At 35.6% G+C, this 22,640-nt stretch overlaps 1 protein-coding gene across 2 annotated transcripts in view; it reads right to left on the bottom strand.

Annotated features, from left to right (window-relative positions):
* Positions 1–5,262: 5,262 nt before the first annotated feature.
* TENT5D (terminal nucleotidyltransferase 5D) overlaps positions 5,263–22,640 on the bottom strand; it is an 89,554-nt gene continuing 72,176 nt past the window's right edge. For both annotated transcript variants that reach the window (XM_067722576.1, XM_067722575.1), the window contains one exon: positions 5,263–7,664. In XM_067722576.1, coding sequence (XP_067578677.1) covers positions 6,458–7,645 — 1,188 coding nt within the window. In that variant the 5' untranslated portion in view covers positions 7,646–7,664 and the 3' untranslated portion in view covers positions 5,263–6,457. The remainder of the gene's footprint in view (positions 7,665–22,640) is intronic.

Consider the following 22,640-nt stretch of genomic DNA (forward strand, 5'->3'; position numbering starts at 1 on the left):
TAAACTGGGAACTTAAAGACAAATTGGAAAAGATAGTCATAGGACAATACTATCAAATCATAATGGATTGAAACCTGGGAAATGAAGATAATCCAACAGGTTATTTCCAATATTTATTGGAAAATGCTTAAGATTTTTGAGTGAAATACATAAAATATACTAAAATTTTTCAATAAATGTGATACTGCATTGTAATTAATGAAGGTGAATCTTAATAGTTTTATATTTTAACATGGCATTAATTCTGTAGGAATTTAAAAATTTTGTAAGTTTGTATACTTTTAAATATAATTTTATGCATGAAATCTAAATTGATACGGGGTTTTGATTTTAAAACAGTTTAATTGGTTTGACTTAAAATTTTTACATGTACTAATTAAAATGCAACTTCTCATCTAACTTTAAAAAATTCCCAAGAATTATACAAGAGCACATAACAATGTTTAAAATAATGTTGACTATTTCTTACTAAAAAAGTTAATTTATAATTTATTCCAGTCTGAACTCTGAATGATACAGTAAGCCATGTAAGTGATTTCTTCACATTTAGTTGCTTAGAATTTCAGGGTTCTTAAACAACGGAAAAGTGTGTGTTTATCTCTAGAATCATGGCCTTTGAATCAAAGTGTTGTTAGTACATCCTAGTTAAGAGACATCTTGAAAAATCAGAGATCCTAAAATTGGATTCTCCACAAAGCACATATGAAAACTTTATTCTCTAAAATGGGAACATCTACCATCACAATCCTACCTGAGTCAATAATTCTGATATTTCCAGGCTCTCCTCTCACTAAGAACTAAACTTGGAACAGTGTCATTTTATCTTTTGGTAATATAAACAGTAATAAATTGCCCCTAGACTTCATTTTTTTGCATCTTATCACTGTGAGCACAGAAAGATGTCATTTTTGTAAACGAGGAGAAGGTAGAAGAAAAACTTCAGGAATTAAAAACTTGTCAGGAAATGTGCCCCCTTTTGTAAACTGTCAGGAATACAATTTGTACATCTCTTATTCAGAGGTACACTCCTTGACTAAATAAACGGTTACTGAATTTCATATGAGTCTATTGCAGCATATTAAATATAGTTCTCTGCATTTCTAAAGCACATAACCTCCCTGCCATGGTTTCTATTTCAGTATATATATTATTTACCTAGAAGATGATGCCTTTTATTTTAAAAATGTATTTAGGTGCTTTTAAAAGAAGATTTTTCACCTTACAAACTGTTAATTTACATTTTTTACCTGCTGACACTATCTGAAAGAATTTTACCTGATAATAAATCTGGAGGAATTGCAATGAGACAATAGTTATTTGGCGTTCACTGTCTGAGCAACCATTGCTTTTTGGAGGCATTTAATCTTAAGTGTCCCAAAGCTACCCTAGAAAACTTACAAAACAGTAAAGAAAATCATTTTTGTAAAAATCATTTTGTTCAAGGAGGTCACTTGTAAGGCTTAAAGAACATTATTTTCAATCCTCTTTATTCCAATATCCACTAATATATGTTTGGGTTGACTATTCAATTTTATTGGGGAAAGGTGAATATTTGTAAAAAAATTTTAAGCAGAAATTTTAAACCTCAATGGCTAATACCGGTTTTTATTTTAAAGAAACATTTTAGAAGTCACTACTACAAATGCATGGAATTCCCTTTTTAACTCTAGTTTTACAAGCTGAAGATATTACAATATCATTTTTTCATTTGGGATTGAAGCCACATTCTATATAGAAAAGTGTTTGTTTTAAATGTTGTCCTATGATAAAAGTAAAATTGCTGAATCATATAGTAGTCTGAACCTCATACCATGCTCTACTGTCATTTTCGTGGTGACCAAATCTCCCCTACTGATTCTCCAGGGCTGCATCAGTGCTGAAACAGGATTCAATCTTAGGCTTCTGGGTTCTCTAGTTGAGCCAAAGGACCAAGTGTGACTTGGTCATACTTTATTTATAAGGGAAATGGACTACTTATTAGAATTTTAAAGAATGGTTCAAATACTATCACCAGTCTAGAATGTATAAAATGTAAATTTTCATAAATCATCATGAAACTACTTGAGTTGGATTTAACAGGGTTAGTCAATCCATCACTTTTAACTAGGAGTCATGAGAGAGAATTTTCCAAGAGGGCCCTCTCAAGATATTTCTCTCTTGGGAAAGCCGCTTATGCATTTATAGGGGTTAACATCTTGGCCATAAAGTACTGAGAGGTATATCAATATAGTATTATTTTTCTAGAATAGGGAGTTTGATTTCTTTTTATTTTGAAGGGTCATAAAAAGCACATGTATTGGGTTGGCCAAAAAGTACGTTCGGGTCATTCCATAAGATGGTACCAAAAACTCGAACGAACTTTTTGGCCAACCCAATACAACTAAGTCATTTATAAATTTTCTGTTGCTCTTTCAAGGGCTAAATCTAAACAAAAAGCGTTTCTGTTGCTGTTTCAAACACTAATACAATCCATGTAGACACAACAACTGTGTGAAAAATAACCTTACAGTTCCCCATATTAAAGCAAAGCAAAACAAAAAGTACAATGAGTTGAGCTTAAAGATCACCTGTTACATGTTAAATTGGTTTCCAGACAGCATATATTCAAAATAGTATATTTTGCTCAAACTCAAAAAATTCAAGGAAAACTTAAGAGCTGATGTTCCAACAAATTAGCTGCCTCCAATTACACATGCTGAAAATATGTTCATAAATGAAGCAGTGGATTAGCAATACAATTTCCTATACTTATTACATAAATTTTATCATTATAATATATAAAATAGAACCACTAAAATAATAGCAGAACTGAAAACAAAACATTAATGTATTTCTTTTATAATGGTAAAGCAAATGAATCCCAAAGCAGGTTAAAATGTCGGGTTTTATGCCTTGCCGAAATGGACTTCATAAGGATGTTTACCAGGGCTTCCCTGGTGGTGCAGTGGTTGAGAGTCCGCCTGCCGATGCAGGGGACACGGGTTCGTGACTCGGTGCGGGAAGATCCCACATGCCGCGGAGCGGCTGGGCCCGTGAGCCATGGCCACTGAGCCTGCGCGTCCGGAGCCTGTGCTCCGCAACGGGAGAGGTCACAACAGTGAGAGGGTCGCGTACCACCAAAAAAAAAAAAAAAAAAAAAAGTTTACCAAACTGTAGTCCCACATATCTCCCAATCCTGTTGCAATGTTAATTTACAGAGTTACTTATTTTAAAAAAATCTTCTATAAATGGAACTGCTGTATTCATATATTGATATAATTTTGAAAAGCATTACAATCTTTAAACTTCAAAAATTTTCTCAATTATACACTTTAATTTATATTTTTAAAATTGGGTGAATATTTTCAGATAATAGATCCATCGAATGAAAGGAGTTTTAATCAGATCTCAGGAGTTTTGCATATTGATATCTTTATCAATGTCTAAAACAAAAAGGTGGCTAAAGGCAAATTTTAAAATCACTTCAATTTGGAGGTATTTTAATAGAGCCTTTCTGAGATAATACAAAAAAAGGAATTTGGGTCCAGGAGCTTTCCCACTTTTTAAAAAGATATTCACAACTTTTCTAGCTCTGATATTTTGTCTTTAATTTAGCTGGGCTCTCATTTAAAACAATACTTAATCCTTCTCTTCAGTTTTCTTTGACTAAACTGGACATCAGTCTCTATTAGAATAACTCTGAATTTAAAAGTTACAAATACTCTAGTAGTGAAACTTTGATAATAACGTGAATATTTGTGAAATGCAAGAATATTTTAGTTTTTAAAAATATGTACCAATAACTGACACCAAATATGTCCCACTGATATGAATGCTAGAAGTATATCAAAAGGTTTTTCTTTTTTTGGTTTTGGTTAGGTTTCTGGAGGGAAAAAAACAACAACAAAACAAAACTCCTGAGCCAAGACTCAGTCTTGAATTGTATAAAATAAAATAAGAAAAGACAGCATCATTTCTCTCTTGTAATGGGATGACATGCTATAGAGTTATATTTTTAACTAACTTCTATTAGCTCCTTTAGGACAAGAGGCTAGCACTCATTTAAAAAATTCCATTTATTATCCTAATGAACAGAATGAGATAGTAGTGCTTCTCAACCCAACTAGCCTAATCTTGGAGATATATTCATACACTATAGAAGATAAATATTTTTCTGCTTGAGCTGGGAGCAAAGAGGACAGCCTAGCTTGATGATGGTATCAACAGAAAGAAAGCCATGATAGATAAAGCTATAGCTTTCTCTTTAGTGATACCATTCCCTTCAACAAGTTTGGATTCTCTCTCTTGAGAAAAATCTGAACTTTTAAAATGCCAATTCTGAGCTTCTTTGCTATAATGGAAACACATGATTGACATGGTAGGAGGAAGCATATAGCTTTCAGGCCATTCTCCCATCAGGAGAATACCATAGGGGATTTGCTTTTTAGGGAAGGAGTTCAAATTCTCAAAAGGACCAAAGGAAACTAAGGGAGCACATGGATGGTAAGATGTTTCCAAATAGCTTCAAAATTCTGCTGTTCAGCATAAAATGCTACTCTGGAAAATACTGAACCTTTACCCCTGACTCATCACTATCATAGTTCTTTTATTCTTAAATACTTTTCCTATATCTTTTGTAAATTTGTTGGTACTGTTAATATAGCATAAAATCCTTCAGTTTTATGTAGAAGCACTCTCATTGATATGGGGATATATGTATATGTATAACTGATTCACTTTGTTATAAAGCAGAAACTAACACACCATTGTAAAGCAATTATACTCCAATAAAGATGTTAAAAAAAAGACACACTCTCATTAACTGAAAACTAAACAGTATACTTAAGGCAGAAAGATCAATCATTTTTAGCCCATACATTATACTGATAGATGACTGAATTTTCTCTTTAATATAGCATTTTAAAATTCTTTATTTGTCCCAAGCAAGGAAGTGAATCCATACAATGTTTTAAAGCTTCACGGTTATGAGATATATATATATATATATATATATTCATATACTGATGGCCAGTGGTACTGTGGTATAAAACATTTCATAAATATTGGTTATTTGAAAATGCCATCTTTGGTGTACTTCTTTTGTCCAATACTGTAATATAGAGAGGACAGATTAAGCACAGTCTATAAGTGACAAATTCTCAGAATATGCCTGTTGGATCATGTTGTGATGGAAAACCTTGTGACGGTCAATGAAAACTGAGATGGAAACTCATAAAAAATTAGAAGCAAGCAAAAATAGTGAAGTTATCTGATGGTCTTATCTATATTCATTCAGGACAGCTCCTCCCCTTCTGTCATCCCAGGTAATCTTGGTCATGGATTATTTTCTTCATTACAGGAAGAAAATACAGTTTTAATCCCACTGGAAGATTTGCTAGCTGCATATCTGATGTTGTGAGTAGATATTCAGATACATGATGAACATATACAATTGTTGAATAAATTACAGCATTATGCAAAATCTCATATGATGAGGCACTTGAGTGTCGTGTTAGAAACTGATCTTTGGAAAGGCAAGATGGAAAAAAGCCTCATTTAGTAATGAAAATATTCTCACTTACTAACATTGAACGTCTCCACATATTAAGATGTTGGTCAAGTCGGTCATAAAAATGGTAAATGCAATAGCTAAAAACCTCTGCCTGCTTTTTGCTGTTTGACATGTAGAGTCTCTTTTTAACAGATGATGATAGAAAACTTTCACATTCAGAGTTGGTCATTTTCATTCTTTTCAACTTGTTTGGGGGAAAATGAAGAAATCTGTATAAGTGGTCACAGTATTGGCTGTCCAGCTGGATGGTACTATTCTTCAGATCCACAAGTCAACTTATTTGATAGTTGATAAATTAGTAATGGCCAATGTTTTCCAGAATCATTTTTTCAGTGTTCCTTCAAACTATAGTAGGATATTGTATCTAACCCAATTCAATTGAGAAACGAAATATATGCTTACAAAGTCCAGGGTTTTAATATCTTCTGAATCTGTTGTCTTTGAAATTAGGCATTTTTGTTAGGCACTGAAAATTCATTGATGGTAATATTCACTAGCAAAAAATTAAGTAAAGGTAACAAAGGAATTGACTGAATACAAAAATGTTTGCACTGGTCTTTACTGTACATCTGGATTTTAAAATATGAGTCTGTTCTTTTGTAATTTAATCAAAGTTGCAGGCATCTCTAATGTATTTGTCATAGAAAATTTGAAAGTCATAAGTAGTCAGTCAGACTTAAAAATCATTTTAAGTGGTCCACAACATTTGAAAGTTGTTATAGATAATTGATAACATTTGAAAATCATTTAAAGAGGTCATTTCACAGATGATATTGTATTTACTGTGATGGTTTAAGCTATAATTGATGAAAAATTGTTGGTAACTGCATAAAAATAAAAATAGAGCTTAAATTTTATGGAAATTGGAAAATTGCTTTTAAGAGGTGTTTAATTAAAGCAAAGTTTCTACTGTGTTTTTTTAAAAGCCATACCATTTGGCACATGAAAGTGTAGTGGGTGGTATGGCTGAAACAATGTAGGTGGTAGTACAGATGTTACATAATACGTAGGGGACCCTCCCCAAGCAGCAAGGTATGGAGCAGGCAGATAAAAGCAAGTTACCTTGCCTGTATTAGGTAGGATATTCTGTTCTCCAAGTACTTTTAAAGCCATAAGGGTGATCATATTGAGGGTCTGTCTTCTTTTAGGACCCATGGGGAGAACAGTGCTTTCATTCACAACTCCATGCAAGGTCATGAGGTAGTCATACTTTCTCTTTTCTTCACCTATGAAATGGTTGTAGAGGTATGATTCAATCTTCTTTCGCTGTTCTTCTATATCAGGAAAATCAATGAAGAATCTAGAACACATATAACGTTCTAGGGTCTTGATTTCTGCTTCACAAACTGGCTTAAAGTTATGAACCAGCAAGTTACTGTATTTCAGAAGGCCACCACCTCTAATTTCTTCAGGTTTTCTGGTAGATATAAGCTTGTGCTGCAAGTGTGTCATTGCTTCTTGGAAGTTTCCATACATGCTTTCAGCTACCACAACAGGATATAATTCTTTGGTTAGCGTACCACTTTTGTCACTGTAGAAATCTAACATGGGATCCAAGATAATTTGAAAGGAATCTACACTAAATTCAAATTGTCGTCTGAGTGAATTCACAAATTTTAGCTCTACATTCTTCCCAGTGTTATTAGAAAGAGAGATAAGACTCCAACGATCATGCTTATTGCAAACTTTGACCATTTTCTGCACGTAAGCCTCTTTCATAGTCTTTAGGGTGATCTTTTCCTTTTTAACACCTTTTGGTAAAAAGTCGAGTAGGCAACCTAGAACTACATCCTTAACAAGCTGAAATTCCTGATCGCTTGGTAGTTCAATACCTAAAATAACATCCAGATCCTTATAGCTCATGCCATTGTAGCTTGCAAGTATGTAACTTGCTGTGGAACCATTCAATCGGGTATCTTTAACAATAATTCCTTGCTCTATCAGTTGATCTTTCACAACATGAATGATATCTTTCGGTTTCACCTCCAATGTGGGGAAATTCCCCCTTCCATGAATTGGAATTACTTCATCTAACACTTGATGCAGTGTTATAACTTGATCCCAAGTGAGATTGCTGAATCTGATTTCAGACATTATGAAGTCAGTAGGTCAACTAGAAAGTAAGCAAAATATTGAGAAGAAATTTAGCATCTTGATATCAGTGTTACAGCTAAAGCATATGAAAAGTAAAAAATAGACTTACCTTCAACATAAATCAAACTAATATTAGGCAGTAAATTATCAATGTATCTAATTGTGTTCAAATCTATAAGTGAAATAAAAGCACTATGATTATATCAAATTTGTTAGATTGATTGGTGCATGTAAACAGACATTCTCAGGGATTTGTTAGAGTTGGAATTATTTTTGATGTGAAACGGTGGCCTTTCTCAATCTTTCCTCATGTAAGTCCTATAACAAGTATATTTGTTTGGTGGTATAAATTTTGTTCATGAGATAATCAGAGCACATAATTGAGGTTAACTGTCATGAATTTAAAGTGAGATCAGATAGCATGTCTGTGTGTGGTAGACCCAATTGACTGAACAGCATAATGTTTAAAAGCAATATATAGCATCTTTAATCCAAAAGCATCAGAGCATTCTATTATTAAATTTTATATATATTACTGCTCTTGTTTTAAAGAATGCTACTGAAGTCCATTATTAGATTATTAATTCCTTGAATTGCTTGAGGATAAGGAGAGTACCTAATGCAACACCTCCTCTATGTTCCTGGTAGCCCTTAAAGAATTGTTGGTTAAAGGAAATAATGAATGTCATTTTAAAATAGAAAACAAATAGTGTTACTAAATTTGTCTCCAAAATGAGCAAGAATATACAAAAGCATAAGATTCCTAATTTAAAAAAATGTTTTCTGCTGATGTGTAATATGACATGCTCAGAAAATTTTACAGTTGGGGGAATATTCAGAAGCTAAAATTATAGACACTATAAATATAATTAAATATAATTATACTATTATATAATTAGGTACAATTACAGTTATTACATGGACCTTCAAATACTCTTAAGCTATTTAAGCAATAAATCTAGTAAGTAAAGTTCATTATGGATGTAGCTCTGGGTTTAGGCACTCTTTCCTGAATTCCAGAAATAAAAATTATACAAAGCTTATGACAGATTTGTATAGATAGTATTCATATTTTGCTTATCTAGAGAGCCATTAGAACAGAATATAAATATTTAGAATTTGGTGTTGTATATTTCTACATTTCCCCAGTAGAACTAGAGCAAAGAGAATCATCTTATTTCACATCTGTAAAACCAACTTTGACAGCCCAAGAATTTTGCAAAAGGCCAATTAAGCAATGGCAGATCTGTCAGTGAGAAGGCTAAACCTGTTTTGTTTCTCTATATGAAATCCCCATGTATATGAATTAGAGTATTTATTTTTATTATGTGATGAAATGGCCCATATAATGTGCTGTGTGTTTCATTTTAAGCCACATTAATTGCCAAAGTTCATACAGTTTTATCAGCTATGTCAATATCCAAATCAATCCTTAAAGATGAATGAACTGAACTGACTACACATCAGGTTGTTGGATTTTGGTCATTCATCCGTCAAGTGAAATGATCTTTATAGTGTCTTTAGGACAATGGAAAGAACAAAATGCTACATGAAGGATAGAATATGCAATAAGAACTGGCATGCTTATTTTCTAATTAATTTCCTGGAATTATCACTGAATTATTTGAAGCTAATAAAGTTTGTTATCCTCAAATTCTCCATCTGGAAAAGTAATAGTTAATAACATTGGCTGGCTTCATGTAAGACTTTATGGAGTTCAATCATTTACCTAATAAATATTTTAGAAATATCACATATAAACTATGTAATTTTAATTGTTATAGAAAAAAATTCCCAAATTCCTTTTTAATATGCAAATTTCTTTTGCAAATGGAAATTTTATTTTCCTTAATGGCAAATTTCCTGTGTCAATATTAGCTAAAAGTTAAAAATTCAATGACCTAGGGAATTCCCTGGTGGTCCAGTGGTTAGGACTCTATGCTCTCACTGCCAAGGGCACGGGTTCAACCCCTGGTTGTGGAACTAAGATCCCACAAGCCACGTGGTGTGGCCAAAAAAACAAAAAAAAATTCAATGGCCTAATCCCAGGCCTACAATCCCCATTTAATCTATACTTCTAATCACCAATGATCTGAAAATAAAGGAGATCATTTACATTGTCATACTGACATTACTGAAGTTACCAAATTCTTTTCCATACAGAAGTTTCCAGGACCTTTATGTGCAAATAAAACCATCTAAAATATGAATAATTTAACTTTCTAATTGCCAGAAAGCAGGAGTCCTTTATCAAAAAGGTACCTTTCAGATCAAGAAATCATAAGCCTTGCTTTATATGTTGAATCTTCTCATAGATATTAGAGGAAAGGAAGGGACATAATTTTGTTTCCTGGATAGAATCACAGTAAGATCTTGCAAAGATGAGAAAGAGGTCCAGTTTCTCCAAAGAAGACATACAAATGGCCAAAAGGCATATGAAAAGATGCTCAGCATCACTAATTATTAGAGAAATACAAAACAAAACTACAAGGTATCACCTCATACTGGTCAAAACAGCCATGATCAAAAAGTCTACAAACAATAAGTGCTGGAGAAGGTGTGGAGAAAAGGGAACCATCCTACACCATTGGTGGGAATGTAAAACTAGTACAACCACTATGAAGAACAGTATGGATGTTCCTTAAAAAACTAAAAATAGAACTACCATACGATTCAGCAATCCCACTCCTGGGCATATATCTGGAGAAAACCATAATTTGAAAAGATACATGCACCCCAATGTCCACTGCAGCACTATTTACAATAGCAAGGACATGGAAGCCACCTAAACGTCCATCAACATAAGAATGGATAAAGATGTTGTACATATATACAACGGATTTTTACTCAGCCATAAAAAAGAATCAAATAATGTCATTTGCAGCAACATGGATGGACCTAGAGATTATCATACTAAGTGAAGTAAGTCAGAGAAAGACAAATATCATATGATATCATTCGTATGTGGAATCTAATTTAAAAAGCGATACAAATGAACTTATTTACAAAAGAGAAACAGACTTACAGATATCAAAAACAAACTTATAGTTACTAAAGGGGAAATGTGGTGGAGAGGGATAAATCAGGAGCTTGGGATGAACATGGACATACTACTATATATAAGATAGATAACCAACAAGGACCTACTGTATAGCACAGGGAACTCTACTCAATACTGTGTGGTAACCTATAGGAGAAAAGAATCTGAAAATGAATAAATGTATGTATATGTGTAACTGAATCACTTTGCTGTACACCTGAAACTAATACAACATTGTAAATCAACTATACTCCAGTAAAATTAAAATAAAAAAAGAAAGAGGTCCAAAGTTTAACTTCACTTTATAATAGGAAAGTGGTGCAGGAAAACTGATCATAATTGTGCAACTATCTAGTTGATGCTTAATTACCTATGTTAATGATACCCAAACTTTATGGTCTTCAGAATTATCTAGAAAGCTTTAAAAAATACACATATAGAATATTTCAGGCCTAGTATTTCTTGTTAAAAAAGGTAACAGTGAAGCCAACTTGCTAGGATGTGGGAAACCTGTGTCCTAGATTGAGCAATATATTACTTAATTGTTCAAAATCAGGGCTTTAAAAACCAGTTAGTATTTTTACCTTTCTTTAGCTATAACTACATACAATTATTTTTTAAATCAAGCTTATTTTTCTATTGAATTAATACCTCATTAACAACCAAAGATTTCTGAGCCACCATCTCACTGAACACCTCTACAGCTTCATGCACAGGAAATGCAAATTAGAATTTTTAAAAATAGACTTAGGAAAATAATTATAAAAATACATCTATGATACACACATTATTATCTATGATAATAAATCTGTGATACAGACACACATACACACATATATGAGCACAAAAAATATAATGAAATATATGTCAGAATGGAATAAATATGTCACTTATATTGATCTGAAATCTATACACACTTCCACTAATGCTCACTTCTATTAACATGGATAATCAAGATTTGAGAGTAATGTTATGCTTCTTTGGCACATCTACTATTCATTTTCACATAATGTACAATATCAATTAATGCTATAAGTACAAATTTCAAATATAACATTAAAATAATGATTTATCTTTCATGTGTAGATTATGGTTCAGCATTTAACTGTCACACCTTATATAGCAGAATCAAATACTTTATATCAAAGACAAAAAAGTAACAAAACTTGTCGGGAAATTTGATTTGATTTGATGAACCAGAAAGCATGGCTAAATATAGACTTTGGATGACTATCATATTAGAAGTTTGAAAACTCCAACAAAGCCATCAATATTGCTTATGTTTCTGTCTTGAGCACAGTACAATTCTTAGTTACTGAAAGTGTATTTATTGAGCATGAGGTATATTTTCATGGACTAATAACTCAAATTCAAGGCAGAAATTCTTCAATAATTTGCCACATAAGCCCAAACAGAAGCCCAAAATCTGAAATTCCTAATTATTCTCCAAATATGAGGATCAGCAGTAGTTCACTATTTTAACAGAGCATATAAATCTTGTTCTGACTCTCTGCCTTCTTGCAATTTACTTATCCTTAAAGCTACCACTTTTTACATCTAACTTAACTAATATTAGTGTATCCAACTTTAGTAAACACTGAATTCAAAACAAAGTGGTTTCCATTATTCAGTGGGTTAAATTCACCTGGTAATGCAAGGTAAAATGAGTGAGTTGCCAAGATTTCACAAAGGACTGTGAATAGATACTCGTATAATAAAATATAATTATTCCCCCTACCACTACTGTATGGGAAATGAAGAACTTAGCCATCGTTTTCATATTTGTATTAATATTAGAATGTTATTTTCAAAGAGAAAAAGACTTAAGATTTACTTTGAAGGAATAGTTTCAAGGATGCACTATAGTTGAATTGATATGATGATTCAGTGGATCCTTCAGTGAAGATAAGAATTTTCATCTGATCACTAAATAAAGTCATGAATCAACCAGGAATGCAGGGAGAAAAAAGCAAGTAATAATAGAGTCATTTAATAATGTTATATACAAGTAATATGATGACTGCTGGCCAGTAGTCCTACAAATTATATATATATATATATATATATATATATATACACACACACACACACACACACACACACATACATATATCACACGCACACACACACTTAGGATACATCAGGATTACATGGAGGATCTGTAAATATAGAATTCTGGGTCCCAACTCCAGTGTTTCTTCTTCGGGTTGGAGGTAGGGCCTGAATATTTGCATTTCTACCAACTTCCAAGGTAATGTTGATGCTGCTGGTAAGAGAACCACACTTAATAATCATTAATCTAAAATAAACTCAGAAAGAAGAGTAAAGGAACAGTAGTCCCAATAGCAATAACTAGTCCCTCATAGAATTTGGCTATTTCTATTTAATTTAAAGCATTACATTGAATAATGTAGATAATTCTGATCAAAGTGAATGTTCCTTTAAACATCTAGACTTCCTATTTTTACCTTGTAACAGTCCAATATTATTTTTTCAAATAAACATTAAAGGTAATAGAAAATCTTTAAAAAGTTTGTATTATAATTCTAAAATATAAGTCTAACTTGTACCACTATCTATCGTAAATGATGATATATAGAAACGGACTCCTGTGCGTTAGGAACACTTAAGACATATACACATATGCCTACATATAGATAAACAGACGAAGAGTTGGGTTTTTTTTGTTTGTTTGTTTGTTTTTTGCTTTTTTGCCGTATGTGGGCCTCTCACTGTGGTGGCCTCTCCCATTGCAAAGCACAGGCTCCGGACGTGCAGGCTCAGCGGCCATGGCTCACAGGCCCAGCTGCTCCGCGGCATGTGGGATCTTCCCGGACCGGGGCACGAACCTGTGTCCCCTGAATCGGCAGGTGGACTCTCAACAACTGCGCCACCAGGGAAGCCCAACAAAGAGTTTTTGATCATGTATATTTTACCAGTCCAAAGAAGTGTTATTTGCTGACTGGAAAAAGGTGTTGGATATTTTATCTAGTATACTGCATTTGTTTCCAAGAAAGAATGTTAATGTCTGTGAGAAATGGTAAGAAGTGACAATGCAGTATTTAATTAAGCAATGGTTTACTCACAAACAACCATTATTCCTTTAAAAATACAGATACCTATTTCAGAAAAAAAGTAGTATTTTTGTATATCAAGAAGAAAACATTATGATTACAAATGATATTACTTTGATGTTTCCATGTGGTATTCAATAAGATGGTAGAATACCCTAGCCAACATTCATAGTATAATGCACTAAATTAAAAGAAAATCTATGAAACAAGCATTAATCATCTCACAGAAATGTCTCACATTATTTTCACCCTGTCAAAAGAAAAGAGTGAAGTATTACATTAACCTAAGAGAAAACTCTTATTGATATCCGACTCATTCAAATCTGAGAGAAAATTTAATAAAATACTGACTGGGATATCAATGAACATATAAGCCATCATGGTCAATACTTTGTGTCTGGCTCTGTGATTTAAAAAATGTAAGATGTCTACTGTTTTGTACTTTTGCCTTTCACAAATATAGTGACGTCAATCGAGTTGTTGGCTACTCAAACCATATTCTTTTCTTTTCTTTTCTTTTTTTTGCAGTACAAGGGTCTCTCACTGCTGCAGCCTCTCCCGTTGCGGAGCACAGGCTCCGGACGTGCAGGCCCAGCGGCCATGGCTCACGGGCCCAGCCGCTCCGCGGCATGTGAGATCTTACCGGACTGGGGCACAAACCCGCATCCCCTGCATCGGCAGGCGGACCCTCAACCACTGCGCCACCAGGGAAGCCCCTAAACCATATTTTTTTGATTTAATAATTGCTGGGGAGTACAGGAGTAATTGTAGAAGGAATAAAGTATTGCAATAGCTATGTATAAATAAATTTTAAAAAATCTTTTTAACCAAAGTATCTTAAGTCAGGTTTGATGTTTTTAAAAAAATTCCCAAGACTTAAAAAAAAAAAAAAAAGAATTCCCAGCAGAAAACATTTTTTCTTGCTTGTTTATGGTGCTAACCCAAAGCACATGATACCAGTCAGAGATAATAAAAGCAGTGAAAGGCAAAGTGAGTTGCTTCAAATGGGATAAAAGTGATCTCTGTAACAATAGAGAGCTCCAGTGATTTTGTTGCCTGATTACAGAGAATGCAAATTAAAAGTGGAAGTCTATTTCTAATAGTCATAATATCGATAGGACTGAGATTTAAAATTAATGTACTTTTATCTCACTTTTCCTTGAAAGATGAGCATTTTGCAGTTATCACTACATACCAACAATTTATCTATATATCTCAGCTATCTTGAGTCCACAGTAATTATGCATATTACCCTTTCTGAATGCCTACAACATCTACCTACATAATCTTAAGGCAATGCTTAGAATGGCCACCAAATCCAAACAGATATCCCTTCACAGAGACAGAGATAACTCCATAGAATATTTCAGATTACAGGCACTCTTCAGAGACATTGAGGGTTTGGTTCCAGACCACCAAAATAGAGTGAATATTGGGAATTCCCTGGTGGTCCAGTGGTTAGGACTCCGTGCTCTCACTGCCAAGGGCCTGGGTTCAATCCCTGGTCAGGGAACTAAGATCCCAAAAGCTAAGTGGTGTGGCCAAAAAAAAAGGGCGGGGGGGGGGCATGAAGAAGCCACTCCTCCTTCACACTGAGGTCTTAGAGCTAGAACAGAGACAACAATGCAGGGAGAAATAAATAAAGATTTGAAGTCAAATGAGAAGCTAGGTGTGTCTTATTAAAATAGATAAATAAATAAATAAATAAATAAATAAAGTGAATATTGCAATAAAGTGAGTAACATAATTTTTTGGTTTCCCAGTGCACGTAAAATTTGTGTTTACACTAGTCTGTAGTCTATTAAAGTGTACAATAGCATTGTCTAAAAAAACAATGTACATACATTAATTTAAAATACTTTATTGATAAAAAATGCTAACCATCATCTGAGCCTACAATGAATCATTTGCCTCAGTGTTGATGGCTGCTGACTGATAAAGTGTGGTGACTGCTGAAAGTTGGAGTGCTTGTGGCAATTTCTTGAGACAGTGAAGTTTGCCACATCAATGGATTCTTCCTTTCATGAACGATTTCTCTCAAATATTATGCTTAGATACATTTCCCATTCTAAAAGTCAGTGCTCTTACTGACTGAGAATTTACATGAATTCTCAGTTTCCTGCCATTGATGAATAGGGAAATAACTTGTTCGTGAAATTCTTATATATGGGTAGTACCATGCTAAAAGAATGTCTTTTGAGTGGAAAAGCTCAGGTGAAAAGTGCATTGGGACAATAAAGATAAACATGCCAGGCACCTAGAGAAAAGAACACAAAGGTCCCAAAGAGGAGCAGCTCTGAATTTAAAGGCATGATGCTCAGAAGCTTAAAACGAACTGCCTTCCCACCAACAGTGCAAGAGTGTTCCCTTTTCTCCACACCCTCTCCAGCATTTATTGTTTCTAGATTTTTTGATGATGGCCATTGATACAGCCACTATGGAGAACAGTATGGAGGTTCCTTGAAAAACTAAAGATAGAACTACCATATGACCCAGCAATCCCACTACTGGGCAAATACCCTGAGAAAACCATAATTCAAAAAGAGTCATGTACCAAAATGTTCAATGCAGCTCTATTTACAATAGCCAGGACATGGAAGCAACCTAAGTGTCCATCATCGGATGAATGGATAAAGAAGATGTGGCACATATATACAATGGAATATTACAAAACTGAGTTATTTGTAGTGAGGTGGATGAACCTAGAGTCTGTCATACAGAGTGAAGTCAGAAAGAGAAAAACAAATACCATATGCTAACACATATATATGGAATCTAAGAAAATAAAGAAAAAAAAAGGTCATGAAGAACCTAGGGGCAAGACAGGAATAAAGACACAGATCTACTAGAGAATGGACGTGAGGATATGGGGAGGGGGAAGGGTAAACTGTGACAAAGTGAGAGAGTGGCATGGACATATATACACTACCAAACGTAAAATAGATAGCTAGTGGGAAGTAGCCTCTTAGTACAGGGAGATCAGCTCGGTGGTTTGTGACCACCTAGAGGGGCGGTATAGGGAGGGTGGGAGGGATGGAGATGCAAGAGGGAAGAGATGTGGGAACATATGTATATGTATAACTGATTCACTTTGTTATAAAGCAGAAACTAGGGGCTTCCCTGGTGGCGCAGTGGTTGGGGGTACGCCTGCCAATGCAGGGGGCGCAGATTCGTGCCGTGGTCCGGGAGGGTCCCACGTGCTGCGGAGCGGCTGGGCCTGTGAGCCGTGGCCACTGGGCCTGCGCGTCCAGAGCCTGTGCTCCGCAGCGAGAGAGGCTGCAGCAGTGAGAGGCCTGTGCACCGCAAAAAATAAATAAATAAATAAAAAGCAGAAACTAACACACCATTGTAAAGCAATTATACTCCAATAAAGATGTTAAAAAAAAAAAAAAAAGGAACTGTCTTCCCTCGGTTAAACCTCTGCCCCTAATCCCTGAGAAATCTTATCACTTTCTTTCCCTCTGCCCCAATCCACATACATACACTTTCTTGTGTTTGTTTTAATTTTTTTTGTGTTGTTGTGTATATTGTTTGTTGCTTTTAAGTGTTAAAAGTGTGCACTGTTCTAAGGAAATCGTCTCCCAACTCCTTTTAGTTTTAGCACCAATCCGTTACCATGGGAAGTGTGAGAGCTTGCAGCAGCACTGCCTCCTTCCTCATTCTCCTAGTTTCTTACATGGCTGGTGGAGGTTGATAGCTATGCAAATTCAACAGCCACCAAATCAGGCTTCTTTTACTTCTGATGTACCTAATGAAAAGACTTGCTGCCTCTCCAAATTGCCATTAATCTCAGTGAGGGGAGCTGACTAGAGAGAACTCCAGTTCCCTTTGGAGGGAGTGACTGGGTGGGGATATCACTGAGAAGATTCTAAAGTGCAACAGGCTTCTGGGCAAGCTGTGAGCTAAAACTATGTAGTGAGACCAAAGCACCATCCCTTCTGCACTGGACCCTGTTCAGCTCCTCATGACTCTCGGAATAACCCAGTAACCAGGTAAGTATTCCCTGAGTCATTCCAGATCTCTTACCCTTTTGTGGATAAACCTGCCAACACTCAAGGGATCAAGGATTCTCTGGAGACTGAAGGGGCCTTCCGAATTAGAGCCAACACCATATACACCTTCCACATGACTCAGCAACACTATCTGAAGAAACAGGGACGTAGGAACTCACCGGAATGCTCAAGGAAAAAGCCTCAGCTTTTTTTTTTTAATCTCTGTTAGCATCTCCCCGCCTCTCCCCTCACCGAACCCTCTGGCAGGCTGTAAGAACTCACTTCACCAACTGCTGCTCTCTTCAAATTCATCCAGGCAAGGAGCAACTAAAGAAGGGGGCAGTTATGTGGCGCTAGAGTGAAGCTTTGGAGGGGGCCTGCTGGTAAGCACACAGGAGAAGGGGAGGGGTGGCAAATAGAGAAAAATAAAAATGCAGAAATTAAAATAAAAAGGAAGAAATAAGGGTAGAAGGAAAAAAGAAAACGAAATTAAGGAAGAAAGGAAAGAGAACACAGAGAGCCAGCACTTGCAACAGCTGCCAGGGCCGCTGAACCGCTGCTGTCCAAAGGCAACTGGGTGCTGAAATGACTTTCCCCAATACACTTCTCTAGTCCAACTCATCCACTCCACAGACTTCCCTTCCTCCCAGGCTTAACCCGCCCTGTAGCATAAAACCATTTCCATGGTAACCTGTGGTCACACGATTTAAGGTGGTCTGTAGTACTGAGTCATAAATTCCACTTTCCCCAGGCTGGCGATCTCTCCACTACTTTCCTTTTTCCTTTAGTGCTGAACTTTCTCCAGTGGAATACTACTACCTTTTCTCCCTTCCTGCAATGGGAGGGAGGGAGATTTCTTCTCATTCCCACAAATAGTGTCTTGACTGTGTCTTTTCTACCTTCCACGCATCCAACTTCCCCCGCACACACAAATGAGTAACTCCTCCCCCACCTCTTTAATCATTGCCAACATGAACACAAACTTAAATTCGGAATGCAGTTTTTCTGAAACAAGTGGCTTTTCTCTAGTGTCTTTTATCCTTAACTCTGTTTATCATGAGGAGTTCCCTCCCTTACTTTAATACATTCTGTTCTCTGTTTTGCTAGAAATATTTAGGTCCTTATGATATTTCCCATATCTATAGCCACTTCTCATAAGTGAAAACAGGTGGATAGCATTCCTTAAAAATACAATTTCAAAGTGCAGTCTTTGATAGTTTAAAATACAATTACTTTAATGAAATCTACTAAGTTTATGATTGGTAATATTAAATGTATTAATCTGATTATTATTTCTAAACTTTATTTGCATTAAATTATTCTACTAGCATAAAATAGAGTTCACTTTTAAGGTACTCAAAGACTCTATTAAAAAAAGGATAACTAATGAGTGCTTTATGGAAGAAAAAAATCTCAAAATGAAGTTCAGGATTAAAGAAAAAATACACACACACATATATATATATACATATATATGTAAACATACTTGATTATCTGGTTATAATTTTCATTCACTGATATGTAGTAGTTAAACATACTTGATATCTAAAAAAAGAGGTACAGACCTTTAATACTTCATTTTAGAAATGTCTGAAGTTAAATTTTGAAAATCATTCACTATCAGGCTATTTATTGAGATGTCAATGTGTTAGTCAATTAATCTAGGAGATTTTGTATTTCCCTTACCTTGGAGTTGTGAATAAACATAATTCTTGATACTACATCAACATATCAGTTATATTACATCTCCCATTTATTACTGTTTACTCAGCACAGAAAATAAAATATTAAAATAATTACTGATGCTTTCTTCAGCACATTAAGTTCAACTTTACCACAGCTATATAGACACAATTATTAATAAAAGAGTTAATTTTCTAAGAAAGTCAGTATATATATTTTAGTCAAATAAAATCAGTTTCTGAATAAAATGTAATTTCAATGTCTACTTATAGTTAAAACTAAAAGGAAAAGTAACAAAATTCCTTTTCTATAGGATTTCTCACCATGCTTTTGCTAGCACACTTTATTGAATTTAACACCACCGACTCTGAAGACTAATTTCCTTCTCCATTAGTTCCCCATCAACTGATCTCCCCACATTCTCTGCACCTCACTTGCCACAACCACATGGATACCGTTGCCAGGAGACCAAGAATATTACTGTTGCATCATTAATGCTCTTATAGTTAAGAGTATTTTCAAATGAACAATTTATATGGGGCAATTCTGAATCCCAAATCTCAAGTAAAACAATATTAAGGATTAAAAACATTCCTCAAGTTACTTTGACTTTAATAAAACAGAGGTAAATAAATAACCCATACAGATATATGCAGATAGGTAAATACTTTTGTTTTATTGTAACTATCTATATGTGAAATCAAAATTAAGCTGTAATTTTTGAAATACAGACTTTGGGGAAATATTTTCTATTTAATTTTTATCCCCCAAATGAACAGTGTTTCAAAAATCCTCAAACAGTTAAAAATTATGGTCGTTGATAAGCATTTGATAATTGTGTGGAATACCAAAGATTAATACAAAACCATTTTAAAAGACAAAGTTTTTCCCAACATAGTGTCTTGTTACAATATGTCCAGTTTATAGAAATCATCCTATAACTGTTTTTAATAAAAATATAAAAATTGAAAAGATAGGCAAGCAAATAGATATAGGAAGCAAATCAGTTGTCAAATCCAATGATCCATAGGATATGTTTTGGAGAGCCCATGTATGTCATTTTGCAGTATAATAGAGAGAAGAGACTAAGTACATTTTAGAAGGGCCAAGATAAAACAAGATACCTGCTTGTTTTTCTTTAGTTTTTTTTCTGGTACTATAATATATGTAAAAAAAAGAAGAAACAATTTTTGAATTAGATCTAAGAGTATAAACCAAGTATATAAAAATAATGTTAAACAGAGCTTAATTTGAAAAGAAAAATATATCTGTAGATTTTCTAAGGGAAAAATATAGACATTGCATGACACTTCGTGATATGTAATACTTAATATAGATTTTTAAACTTTAACGTACTAAGTGTATAATTTTTAAACATGTATTTAAATGGTGACAATAACTAAAAATTAGGTAATGCTTATAGTGTGTCAGGTACTAAGTGCTTTAATTAACTCATTTAACTCTCACTCAAAAGAATGTAAAGAAAATCAGAAGGGCCCAAGATTCATGTGAAAAAAACATAGAGAACAAGTTATAAAGTAAATTAATGAGTAGAGTAATAGACAAAATAGTCCAGGATTCAGGAATAAAGATGCAGATGTAGAGAATGGGCTTGAGGACACAGGGAGGGGGAAGGGTAAGCTGGGACGAAGTGAGAGAGTAGCATTGACATATATAAACTACCAAATGTAAAATAGATAGCTAGTGGGAAGCAGCTGCATCACACAGGGATATCAGCTCAGTGCTTTGTGACCACTTAGAGGGGTGGGATAGGGAGGGTGGGAGGGAGGGAGATGCAAGAGGGAAGAGACATGGGGACATATGTATATGTATAACTGATTCACTTTGTTATAAAGCAGAAACTAACACACCATTGTAAAGCAATTATATCCCAATAAAGATGTTAAAAAAAACCCAGCATGATATTGGCACAAAAACAGATATATAGATCAATGGAACAGAATAGAGACCCCAGAAATAAACCTGCACACATACAGTCAATCTACAACGAAGGAGGCAAGAATATATAGTGGAGAAAAGACAGTCTCTTGGGCTTCCCTGGTGGTGCAGTGGTTGAGAGTCCGCCTGCCGATGCAGGTCATACGGGTTCGTGCCCCGGTCTGGGAAGATCCCACATGCCGTGGAGTGGCTAGGCCCGTGAGCCATGGCCACTGAGCCTGCGCGTCCGGAGCCTGTGCTCCGCAATGGGAGAGGCCACAGCAGTGAGAGGCCCGCATACTGCAAAAAAAAAAAAAAAAAAAGACAGTCTCTTCAATAAGTTGTGTTGGGGGGGGACCTTGTTGGGGGGGGACCTTCAAGATGGCAGAGCAGTAAGATGTGGATATCAACTTCCTCCTCACAAATACATCAGAAATCCATCTACATGTGGAACAACTCACACAGAACACCTGAAGAACGCTGGCAGAAGACCTCAGACTTCCCAAAAGGCAAGAAACTCCCCACGTACCTGGGTAGGGCAAAAGAAAAAAGAAAAAATAGAGACAAAAGAATAGGGAGGAGACCTGCATCTCTGGGAGGGAGCTGTGAAGAAGGAAATGTTTCCACACAATAGGAAGCCCCTTCGTGGGCTGAGACTGTGGGTGGCAGAGGGGGGAAGCTTCAGAGCCATAGAGGAGAGTGCAGCAACAGGGCTGCAGAGGGCAAAGCAGAGAGACTCCTGCACAGAGGATCAGTGCCGACCAGCACTCACCAGCCTGAGAGGTTTGTCTGCTCACCCACTGGGATGGGTGCGGGCTAGCAGCTGAGGCTTGGGCTTCAGAGGTCAGATCCCAGGGAGAGGACTGGGGTTGGATCCATGAACACAGCCTGAAGGGGGCCAGTGGACCATAACTAGGCAGGAGGGAGGCCGGGAAAAAGTCTGGATCTGCCTAAGAGGCAAGAGACCATTGTTTCAGGGTGCGTGAAGAGAGGGGATTCAGAGCACCGCCTAAAGGAGCTCCAGAGATGGGCGTGAACTGTGGCTATCAGTGCAGACACCAGAGACAGGCATGAAACACTAAGGCTGCTGTTGCAACCACCAAGAAGGCTGTGTGCAAGCACAGGTCACTATCCATACCTCCCCTCCCAGAAGCCTATGCAGCCCACCACAGCCAGGGATAACTTCCCCGGTAGAACACATGGCATGCCTCAGGCTGTTGCAACGTCATGCAGACCTATGCAGACGCAGACCTATGCCGCTGCAGGCT

Source organism: Pseudorca crassidens, chromosome X, assembly GCF_039906515.1.
Source record: "Pseudorca crassidens isolate mPseCra1 chromosome X, mPseCra1.hap1, whole genome shotgun sequence".
Lineage (NCBI taxonomy): Eukaryota > Metazoa > Chordata > Mammalia > Artiodactyla > Delphinidae > Pseudorca > Pseudorca crassidens.